Raw genomic sequence first — 12,547 nt, 5'->3', positions numbered from 1 at the left:
TACTGCAACACACACTAAATAGTCGTATATACACAATAAAGCACTACAGAAAATTAATGAATATATCATGGAATTACTTGTCACAAGTAACAATTGTGTTAGAGAACACTAAGATTCGTCATTAGCAAATGCTCTTCTTAAATAGTTTGAGTGCCTGTTAACAGTCAGCCTTCACTAATGTATCATCTGTAAAAGCCAACCTTGGGGTAAGCAATCCAAGAACCTATAAACACAAATCAAGAAGCTCTTGATCCTGAACTCTTCTTAAGATCTGATGTCGAGTATTTGAATACAACTGAGAACAAGACCTTCCATTTTCTGTGGTAGTTTATCTCAAGTTGGCAGCACTCACGACCAGAATGATATATTCTGTTGGGTGTATTCATGGAAGTTTTTGATTCTCGGACGTGTATTCACTTCTGGTTGATCAATGGTTGTCCTTACAATAAGAATTTGGGTGATTGCTTTTACTCAATACATAAAACAGAACAATGTATTATTAGGTAGATTAAGAAAATAAATAAATGAAAAATAAAATACTACTGGAAGGACACTGACTAAATCAAGTGGCACAGAGTTAAGCTCAGACAGGACGAGCTGGTTGGACATGTCACTTTTTGAGGAACTATCCTATCATTGTTTTAATCAGTTAAGAAAGCCTAAATCAGGATAGCCAGATAGGGGTTTGAGGTCAACTTTAAGGAACTATCCTGTCATTGTTTTAATCAATTGAGAAAGCCTAAACTAGGATAGCCAGATAGGGGTTTGAGATCCACTCCTCCTGACTGCAAGTCCAAAACTGTACCATGATGCTTGGTACGTAATATTAAATCCTGCGTATTTTATATCTGTCTGAACACAGCCCCATAGAATTGCACTAAGAATGGTTCCATTAACATTTTAAAAATGATTATGAACTCATAAGAATATAAATTAATTTAAAAACAAGTTCTGATGAAAATATTGAAGTTGGAAAAGAATTCTCTGACCTGTTCAGCAAGATAAAACCATACAGTTCATTTCACTTCAAATAAATACTGAAAATTTAAAATTAACATGAACTGTAATGGGACTTTCCCTTAATTTGGGGCTGGGATGTGTATGTGATGAAGGGAGTGAGAGGATCGGAAAAAATGTGATGTCATGAAATCACCAATAAAATTTTTTACTGTATGAGGATCACCTTTTAGCTTCTTACAAACAACCACATTAAGACGGCACCACTGAGATGAGGCATGATTATTATTTTCAAGATTATTGTTTTGTTCAAGATTATCATTCATTACTTGTGGCAAGTATTGTTAAAACAATAACAGTTCATAAATTTGATGAGAAGTTTATTTACAGTGTATGTTGGAAGAAACAGAGTTGTGAAAAAAATGGTAATTTCATGGGAAGGTTTTTGTTGCATGATTTTTATTATTTTCACAAAGGCCTAACTCAACAACAATGGCTCAAATCACTTTGTCCAACTTTTAGTAACAAGTGATCTTCATGAAAGACTGCTTACAACAGATTTCCAGAAATTTGTGAAGGTCATGCGCATCAGTGATGATTTTTGTGAATATCAATAAAAACTGGTTGTTGTTCCAAAAAGCACAAATGTTGTGCGAACATGACCAAAGAGGACTGGCTTCTGACTTACCATGAGACAGAGGCACCATTAAGAATACTGAAGACTGTAGTACATTTGAATTTGCAAGAACACTTATCTGTGAAAAGATCTGTTACCAATGGACACACAATGTGACCACAGCTCAAAAACAGGCTTGTGTCAACTGATGTGAGAAAAGGTGCAAACAATTAGACCGAGGGAATGCAAAATCCATATAAAGAATCATAACAGGAGACAAAACTTGGATGTATTCCTACACACAAGAAACTAAGCAGGTGTTCCAAAATGAACTAAAAGCAACAAAAATGGTTTGTTCACAAAGCACTTCCAAGAAAATTATTGCTCGTTTCTCTGGCTGTACTGCCCATGTTATGAACACTGTTTTTGAAGATCAGAGATGCGTGGATATCAATAATTTCTTTCCCACTAGTTATCGATCAAATCAGCAAATACAATAACAAATGTTGCATGAATTTTCATCATGACAGTGTGCACTATCACAAAGCAATTGATTATTTGACAGAAACAAATATCAAATTAATCTCTCATTGCCATTATTCACCTAATTTACTGCCTACGAACTCATTTTTGTTCCCTTACGTTAAACAAAAAATGTGTGGACAGCAATTTTTACCTCATCAAGAAGCTATTGAATTCCTCTAAGGTCATGTTTTTGAGGCACTAAAATTGGAATAGAAAAATTTTATCCAGAACTGGTTAAATGCATCAAATCTGTATAAATTTTAGTGTTGACTATTTTGAGAAACAATGGAACAATCTGTACAATAAAGGTTTGTTCTATGGTTACTTTTAAAAACATAAAAGGCGGTCCTCATATTTACAGCCTCCATGTTTGGAAAAGCAATTGTGGCACTTGTTTTAATTTTGTGAGAGTGGAGAGTGGGAGGGGGGAGGGTTTGGTGGAATGGATTCCATTACTCTTGAGATCAGACAAAGATCCTTGTGAGAAGCCTGTTATAAGTGAAAGAGTGCATAAAATATTGTTTCCGCCTCATTAAAAATCAGCTTTTACAACAAGCGTGCAATAATGATTTATTTATTGACATCCACTTTCAATCTATACTTTACAAACCACGTGACGTGCATGGCAGGGGTATGTCTCACTGCACCGTTTCATTCACGTATGGACTGCGTGAATGCTTCCAGGCATTCAGCAATTATTATAATATTATCCTCACGAACCCTATGTTAGCAATACGTAGGGGATTGTAGTATATTTCTAGAATCATCATTTAAAGCAGGTTCTTGAAACTTTGTTAATAAGACTTTCTCGGGATAGTTTACATCTATTTTCAAGAGACTGTCAGTTCACTTTCTTCAGTATTTTTATGGCACTCTCCCATGGGTCAAACAAATCTGGAACTATTTGTGCTGCCCTTCTCTGTAAACATTCAATATCCCCTGTTAGTCCTATCTGGTACAGGTTCCACACACTTGAGCAATATTCTAGAACTAGTCACAAAAATGATTTGTAAGCAATATCCTTTGTAGACTGATTGCACTTCTGTAGTATTCTACCAATAAACTTAAGTCTAACACCTGCTTTATCCACAGCTGAGCCTATATGATCATTCCATTTCATATCCCTAGAAAGTGTTACACTGAGGTATTTGTAGGAGTTGACTGATTTCAACAGTGACTTACTGATATTATACTCACAGGAAGCCCGCCTGGCTAGCCGCACAGTCTAACGCGCTACTTCCTGAGCGGGAAGGTGACTGGCGGATTACTATTGAGGTCCAGTGTGCCAGCCAGCCTGTGTATAGTTTTTAAGGTGGTTTTCCATCTCCCTTGGCGAATGCGGGCTGGTTACAATTAATCTGCCTCAGTTACACTGTGTGGGCGATTGCCGCACAAACACCATTTCCACGTATATGCTGTTTTGTTGTTGTGGTCTTCAGTCCAGAGACTGGTTTGATGCAGCTCTCCATGCTACTCTATCCTGTGCAAGCTCCTTCATTTCCCAGTACCTACTGCAACCTACATCCTTCTGAATCTGTTTAGTATATTCATCTCTTGGTCTCCCTCTTCGATTTTTACCCCCTGTGCTGCCCTCCAATACTAAATTGGTGATCCCTTGATGCCTCAGAATATGTCCTACCAACCGATCCCTTCTTCTAGTCAAGTTGTGCCACAAATTTCTCTTCTCCCCAATTCTATTCAATATCTCCTCATTAGTTATGTGATCTACCCTCCTGATCTCCAGAATCCTTCTGTAGCGGCACATTTCGAAAGCTTCTATTCTCTTTTTGTCTAAACTATTTATTGTCCATGTTTCACTTCCATGCATGGCTACACTCCATACAAATACTTTCAGAGAAGACTTCCTACACTTAAATCTATACTCGATGTTAACAAATTTCTCTTCTTCAGAATTGCTTTCCTTGCCATTGTCAGTCTACATTTTATATCCTCTCTACTTCGACCATCATCAGTTATTTTGCTCCCCAAATAGCAAAACTCATCTACTGCTTTAAGTGTCTGATTTCCTAATCCAATTCCCTCAGCATCACCTGATTTAATTCGACTACATTCCATTATCCTCCTTTTGCTTTTGTTGATGTTCATCTTAAATCCTCCTTTCAAGACACTGTCCCTTCCGTTCAGCTGCTCTTCCAGGTCCTTTGCTGTCTCTGACAGAATTACAATGTCATCGGCAAACCTCAAAGTTTTAATTTCTTCTCCATGGATTTTAATTCCTACTCCGAATTTTTCTTTTGTCTATCTTACCCCTAGAGATATACGCCTTACATTTGTCCTCTAGCCATCCCTGCACTTCCTGTTGATCTCATTTTTGAGACGTTTGTATTCCTTTTTGCCCGTTTCATTTACTGCATTTTTGTATTTTCTCCTTTCACTAATTAAATTCAGTATCTCTTCTGTTACCCAAGGATTTCTATTAGCTCTCGTCTTTTTACCTACTTGATCCTCTGTTGCACGTACATGTACACCATACTTATTCTACCATGCAAACATTTGGGGTTACACTCGTCTGGTATGAGACGCTCCCAGAGGTGTCCACTGGCGGCCGAAGTGCACAACAACCCTGGGTTCGGTGTGGGGCAGCGATGGGGTGGGTGGACTGCTGTGGCCTGTTGTGAACCACTGAGGGCTACCGCAGGATGATGCCTCTCAGTCGTTTCTAGGTCCCGGGGTTTAACACAATACAATAGTCATAGGATACTACACATTTTCGTTTTGTTAAGTGGGCTGTTTTACATCTATGAATATTTAGAGGAAGTTGCCAATCTCTCATCACTTTGAAATCTTATCAAGACCTGACTAAATATTTATGCAGCTTACTTCAGATAGTGCTTCATTATGGGTAACTGCAACACCTACAAAAAGTCTGAGGTTACTATTAACGTTGTCTGCAATGTCATTAATATAGAACATGAACAGCAAGGGTTCTAACACATTTCCCTCGGGCACACCTGAAGTTACCTCTACATTTGACAATGACTCTCCATTGAAGATAACATGCTGCATCCTCCCTACCAAAAGTCCTCAAAACCAGTCACAACTTTCACTTGATATCCCAAATGATCGTATTTTTGACAGTAAGCACAGGTGTGATACTGAGTCAAATGCTTTTCAGAAATCAAGAAATACTGCGTCTACCTTACTGCCTTGATCCAAAGTTTTCAGTATCTAATGTGAGAAAAGTGCAAGTTGGGTTTCACATGATCAATGTTTTCGGAATCCATGCTGGCTGGCATTGAGACAGGCCCTCCAGTTCAAGATATTTCATTATGTTTGAGCTTGGAATATGTTCTAATATTCTACAACAAATCAATGTCAAGGACATTGGACAGCAGTTTTGTGGATTACTTCTACTATCCTTCTTGTAGACAGGTGTGATGTATGCTTTTTTCCAAGAACTGAGCATCGGTTTTTTGTTCCAGGGGTCTTTGACAGTTTATAAGTAGAAGAGGGGCTAACTCAAACACAAATTCAATACAGAATTTGGTAGGGAATCTATAGTCCCGGACCTTTGTTCAATTTTAACTATTTCAGATGTTTCTCAACACCATTGGCACTGATACTAATTTCACTCATCTTTTCAGTGGTACATGGATTAAACTAATTATCCCAGGCTTTCCGTTGTGAAGGAACATTTGAAAATGGAGCATCCAGTGCATGGTCAACTATTCTTTTAAAATTGAGCCTTAGTTTCCTCTACATGCTCCTGCCCTGTGCTGAAAGTTCTAAGTTCCTCATTGAGATATGACACTACTGATTTTTTATCTAGTTTATTGAACATACATATCTTTCTGCTTGTTTTAGATGACCTTTGTGCTTTGGTAATCATTGCTGCCTCATCCGCATCATTGTCCTTGATACCAGTTTCCATGTGGATCTCCTCAAAGAGGTCAGGTCTAGTTGTTGCTATCAGATCCAATACATTTCCATGAAGAGTGTTGTTTCTAGCCATCTGTTGTTGGTAGTTTTCAGAGAAAGTCCTTAGTAATGTCTCACAGGATATCTTATCATGCCCACCACTAACAAAATCATAATTTTCCCAATTAATTGTTAGATGATTAAAGTCTCCACTGATGATTACAGTATAGCTGAGGAACTTAAGTACAAGTGAACTGAGGTTTTCTCTAAAGTTTTCAGTTACATCAGGATATGAGTCTCATTGGTGATAGAATGATCCAATTATTATTTTATACTCACCTTTGGTATTGAGTGTTGCCCAGATAAGTCCAGGTTCAATTTCTATCTAGATGGATTTGAGTTTATTGTCTACTGCAATGAATACCCTGATCTTCATTTCACATTTATCTATCCTTTCGATACACAGTTAAATTTTCCCCAAAAATCTCACTGCTATCAATTTCAGGTTTCAATCGGCTTTCTTTACCTAGCATTATGGGAGATCCACTGCTTTTCATGAACGCTTCAAACGCTGGCAATTTGTTGTGAATGCTTCGGCGGTTTACCACTACGATTTTAATACTCTCACCTGTGGGAGGAATTTCTTTCAATCTTACACTGATACTTCTGTGTTTCCTGCAGCTATCATTATCTAAATTGGATAGTGTGTTGCCTAATCTAATAAACACTTGCACTTCCTGTCAGATTAAAACTGTGTGCCGGACTGAGACTCGAACTCGGGACCTTTGCCTTTCGTGGGCAAGTGCTCAACCAACTGAGCTACTCAAGCACTTGGGTAGCTCAGTTGGTTGAGCACATGCCCGCGAAAGGCAAAGGTCCCGAGTTCGAGTCTCGGTCCGGCACACAGTTTTAATCTGCCAGGAAGTTTCATATCAGTGCACACTCCGCTGTAGAGTGAGAATTTCATTCTAATAAACACTTGTCTGCATCCCACACAGTCAGCTACCTGAGTAGCAGCCTCTGATGTGTAGTGCACACCTGACCCACTTATGGGGACCCTAAAGTTCTAGACATAGCCTAGCTCGTCACAGAACCTTCATAGTCTCCGGTTCAGTCCTTCCACTTGACTCAGAAGCAAAGGGCCACGATCAGTTCTGGGGACAATGCTGTAATTTGTGAGCTTTGGTGAAACTCCATGTGCAACGCTTGTCTTATCAACCTTTTCTGCCAGTCACTGGGATGACCCACGGATGACTTCAGAGCCCTGATGATAGGCATAATTTGTTCTAACATGTGTCACAACCTGCATTTGGTTGCACCCTGTTCCCTCAATGGCTGCTGGAATAGTCTATTCAACATTGTTGAATGAGGCCCCCAAGCATATACACTGAGTGTACCTAATCTCCTTTCTTGTCTCTTGCTGCCATTTCCATAATGGGTACCATCATTCACCACATGTTTGAACTGCCAATGATTAATAGAACCCTACCCTTTTGTGCCTGCCTCCTCCTGACATTGAACAAAACAGGTTTCCCCAAAACATGTGAAATGAGTTCCATTGGCTCAGTTTCAGTTTCAGAGAAGGACAGCACCTCAAACTTGTTGGTTAGGGGAATTGGTATAACACCCTGAGTCCTCCCTGGTCCACATGCACTGTGTACAGGATGCCTAGATCTACCGATGATAAGCCACTCGCAGTCAAGTGGGGGAGTAATGACAGATCCTGTACTCACTGCTGAGGAGGCAGGATCCACAGGAGAGGATAGTACTTGAGGTATCTCTGATACTGGTATCACAGGTACATGATTCTCGGGAGCTCTTCCAACACACCAATTGGCAGCAGCTACCAATCATTTGACAGTGGTCAGGGCAACTTCCAGCTCCTTACGAATGTCAATCAATTCATCCTGTGTTTGAGAACAGTACTAACAGCAGGGCTGCATTTTGGCTCGTGCAGTGCATTACAAGGCAGTGAACATTTAACTTTAAATTAAGCTAGCTAAAAGGTGCTAATTCCCTATAAGAATTGAAGCAAATACAAAAAATGAGATTTCTATTAAGGCAAATCAAGAACCTGTGGTAAAAATTACTAGTCTCCTAAATCATTTTGAGGTTAATTACAGTCGTTAGCAAACTCAAAAATAGAGATAATTTATTCTAAATGCAAATAATATATAGGGCCACTCCACTTTAAGGGAAAACTAGATGTAACACAATATGTTAGTTGTATTATCTGCTACAGTAACTAAATCACAAATGCTGATGTACTACAAATTGCTTGTAAGTTATTCAAAGGACAATGGTCGCATCTGAAAATTATCAAAAACACACATTTATTTGTGTTGATATACAATGAAATTCAGGCATGATGTATTCTTTGGCAGAACTGGGAACCACAAACACAGATCTGCTATGAAATAAGTTATGTATCCAAAACACTTGTAGCAGTAATTTACAAAATTATAATTTTGTAAGCATCCGAAAATTCTTAAAAAAAAAAAAAAAAAAAAAAAAAAAAAAAAAAAAAAAAAAAAAAAAACCTATTTCTCACGTGACTGTACAATGAAATTAGAGAATGATTGTCCTGAATGAGAATACGCCTACTGTTCGCAAAAATTTTAAAAGATCACAATTCAATTTGAACCTATAATTGAAAACAGTTCAAATGTATCGCGGTACCCATGAATGTTCAAAATTTCACAATGTATTATAATGTAAACAGGTATCGACACAATCAATGAAAGATTATGCAGAAGCTTTCATCTCGGTGGACACATTTCTTCAGACTTTGCAGCATTTTGCAGTGCATAAACAGCAGTTCTAAATAACCACTACCTTAAAAAAAGAGCCTATCTTTTATAGCCTAATACCAATGGAACCCCATTATTTTGCAGTGCATTAACAGCAGTTCTAAATAACCACTACCTTAAAGAAAAGAGCCTATCTTTTATAGCCTAATACCAATGTAACCCTATTTGTCACCAAAGATGATTTTTACTGCTTAAACATCCAAAAACTTCAGTTTAAAAAGACAGCTGTTATTAGCATTCTGTGTGGGTTTCATGTCTGAAATGACTGTTTCTGGTCCTTTATTGTCTGAAAGAAAAAATTCCTAATTCAAAATGGTACAGTGCTGTATTTTTCCACAATTTCAGAAGGATAACTTTGTTAACAGTTTCTGATTTTGTATTCATGAGAGCTTTGTGTGCTAATGTGAGAAAGATTGGCACATCTGAATTTTATATACTGTAACCACATTCATCTCATAAAGCATATATCAAACGAAAGACTGGAGTTATGGTCTGGGGCATATACGTCAACAAAAGTATTCTGAAACATCAGTGCTTTAAACAGGTTTCAAAACTATAGTCCCTGATGTGGTACCTTTCCTTAAAGGGATTTCTGATGCAATATGCAAATTGGACATCAATCATCCAAACGTTCTTTGAAAGACAGACCCTGCTTCTTTCATGCCCAATGCACTCATCTGACATATCACTCACTGAAAAATCTTGGAGTTCAACAGGTGGTAACTGACTTTTTGATAGCACATTTTGGGAAATTTCAAATTTTATTTAATATCTATTGAAACAGCTTCCTCTGTAAAAATATGTTGGTAAAAAATTGAAGGGCTAGTTCTCTGTGCAACACAGATTATCTACATACACCGCGAAGCTAAGGAGCGGGAAGGCAGTTGCTCTTTCTTCCTCCTGGAAAGGGACTTCAGCTCTGAAAATGCTTCTTATCACCTTAATGCTTGCACTGTAGATGGGCAAAGCATTACCTATGTCAAATATGTTCAAATTATAAGTAAAATTTATTGAAAGAGATCACAAGAATGAGTAATGATCCTTAACTGAAATGAAAAACATGTTTGTTATTATTTTATAGCAACGTGCAAATGAACCATGACTCCAAATCTCACCCATTTAAACTGGGAATTTAGTGAAACTTAATGTATGCACACCACTCTGTTTTTGTATAACTCTATATATTCATTTTATTTTAAGTGAGGTAATGAGTGCATGCTGTACTGAGAAAAAAAGTGTGCCTGTCTTAAGCTTCAGGAACAACCTTGCCTAATGTGTATTATAATAAACATTAACAGTACAGATGTGGTGTAAAAATCAATTTACCAGTACAAATTAGCTGCTTATTACTCATGTTTTCTCAGCAGTCAGTAAAGAAAAGATAATGAAGATCAGTGGGATTTATCGTGCTATGCTTATTCCTAACCATCAGAGTCACCACCAAATTTAAGAATTGAACAGCCATTGCCATCATACAGCTATTTAATTTTACATTATACTGATATTATCAAAATCTGTCTACAGATTTAGTCTACATCATAAATAATTTCAATCACACAGCTTGGTAATATGAAGAAATCAAAATACCTAGTTAACAACATAAAACAGAAGCTGATAAAAAAATACTGCATGAATGATTAAAAATAACAAGGTTATCCAAACCAAAACAAAAGAGCAAAAAGCAAAAAAAGCTTAATGATTTAACAACTGAAACGGTAGGTCTACTGTATAACAATCGCATACCCACGTTTCACTTACCCTTTCATCTAGCCATGCAGCCATTTCATCAAAGTCACTCTCGTTATGCATCTTGAAACAGAAACATCACCACACAATGCAGCAACAAAGCACAAACTTGCAACAGCATAAACAAAGGACAACAAATTATTACAATGAACAAAAACCAAATCAATTTAACTGTATAACTACTTTTCTCTACAAGCAAAAAAGATGGCACACAGAATCCAGACAATGTCATAATCAAGATTCTGTGCATATCTAATAAATCATAAAAGTCTTGGGAGGTATTCATTTACAGTAATGAAAATCACAAATTTGTTCAAAGAATAGATAATAGGAAGTATGCAGCTTGTACACAAACTCAAGGTATCATGCGTTTATAAAAAAATCTCAAAATTTCTGTCATTAGATATAATACAACAGTGAACAAATTAATCTGAGCACATACAGTTTTCTTTAAAAACCTTCATTTTACACAGTAAAATGTATGAAATTTAAAACATTCAGAAACTTATCTTCTTTGCAAATCAACTCTACCACAGCCAGAGTGTAACCAAAGATTTATTATGTATTCTAAATATATTAACCCTTGTTTCACATTTTCATGAGCAAGTCTGTTATTCAGTACAACCCATTACCATTTCAAAGAGATTTATACAAAGTGAACATAATAGTCAATGCAGCATTTGAATTAGTAGTTGTTCCCTTTGGTGCATTGTGCAGCATGTTACCTTGCTGGAGGAAGAGTTTACTGATCTACTTAACGTGTCATGATATTTTATTCTGAACATTTTATTGTACTGATCACTTTTTATACTTGGAAGGAGAGACAGCATTGGTCATATTTTTTGGTTTGTTAATCGCAAAATCGATTTTCGGTCACTTAGTGACCGAAAATTGATTTTGTGGTTAATAAAACAAAAAAACAAAAAATACGACCAATGCTGTCTCTCCTTCCAAGTATATCCAGTATCTGGTCGTGGGGCACAGGACACTCCATGGAGTTGCCAATCAATAATGATCACTTTTTGTTATTCCTTTAAGAAGTGTGGTTCCTACTGGGTTTTCATGGGTGTTGCAATGTCAGGATTTTTTTTAGCAGTTTCTTGTAGCCAAATTCTTGTTTTGTTCACTCTCAGATTTTTTTATTTTTAATTTCTAAACAAAGTGTACTCTCTAGTCTTGTAGAAAACTCCTACATGCAGAAGAAAAGTGGAGAGTTGTACTTTGAAAGGACTTTTTGTTGTTCGGTGTGCATCAACAACTACTCTCTCTCTCTCTTTCTCTCTCTCTCTCTCTCTCTCTCTCTCTCTCTCTCTCTCTCCAGTCACAAGAATCTTCAGCAAATTGTCAGTACAGAAATGCTGATCCCATTGGATGCTATTGCCTGTGCTGCAGTCCACAGTGGACAATCTTGTGAGCTTCATTCAGCATGGCATGGTTTTATTGCCTTCTGCACATTTAATATTCCAATTTTTAATATATGAAGCTGCTTCCTGGTAGCCAATCAAAATTTAACTGAAACCCGCTAAACTTGCACCATACTGATCCAAAATTTGCTTTAACATCACTGATGCATGGTATGCAAGGGAAATAATTCACAAAAAATCAAAGCATAAAATCATACACTAAGGTGGCACAATGGATTTATTGAACTAATATACGAGAGAAACGCAATCAAACTTCTAATCTGGCCTCTCCTCCATTTATTTGATAAACTATGCCAATCTAAATTTAGCATTTTGCTGCTGTTCATTTCTTGTTTAATTTAGCCTTCTTTTCAAAATAATATATGGGTATTATTATTTTAATAAGTGAAACTATGTAAACATACAACTGCAATGGAAGTACTATGATAAAGGGAAAAAAAACAACCCAAGAAAATGCATATTTTTTCTCTCTTCAGATTAATTTGTTCACTACTGCATTATATCTTCCACAGAAACATAATTCAAACTGAAATTTTGAAAGACAGACAGTACAAAAACATTTTTCCACATAAGCAAATAAGACAAACACA

General features: G+C 37.0%; 1 protein-coding gene across 2 annotated transcripts in view; it reads right to left on the bottom strand.

The window, feature by feature from the left end:
* LOC126473264 (TOM1-like protein 2) overlaps positions 1-12,547 on the bottom strand; it is a 127,274-nt gene that overhangs the window by 8,290 nt on the left and 106,437 nt on the right. The window contains exon 10 of one of the 2 annotated variants that reach the window (XM_050100215.1): positions 10,546-10,596. The exons of the other annotated variant lie outside the window; for it this stretch is intronic. Within the exon in view, the coding sequence (XP_049956172.1) occupies positions 10,546-10,596 (51 nt within the window). The remainder of the gene's footprint in view (positions 1-10,545; positions 10,597-12,547) is intronic. 2 annotated transcript variants of the gene reach the window in all.

This window comes from Schistocerca serialis, chromosome 4 (genome assembly GCF_023864345.2).
Source record: "Schistocerca serialis cubense isolate TAMUIC-IGC-003099 chromosome 4, iqSchSeri2.2, whole genome shotgun sequence".
Taxonomy (NCBI): domain Eukaryota; kingdom Metazoa; phylum Arthropoda; class Insecta; order Orthoptera; family Acrididae; genus Schistocerca; species Schistocerca serialis.
This window is presented reverse-complemented; position numbering and strand designations above follow the sequence as displayed.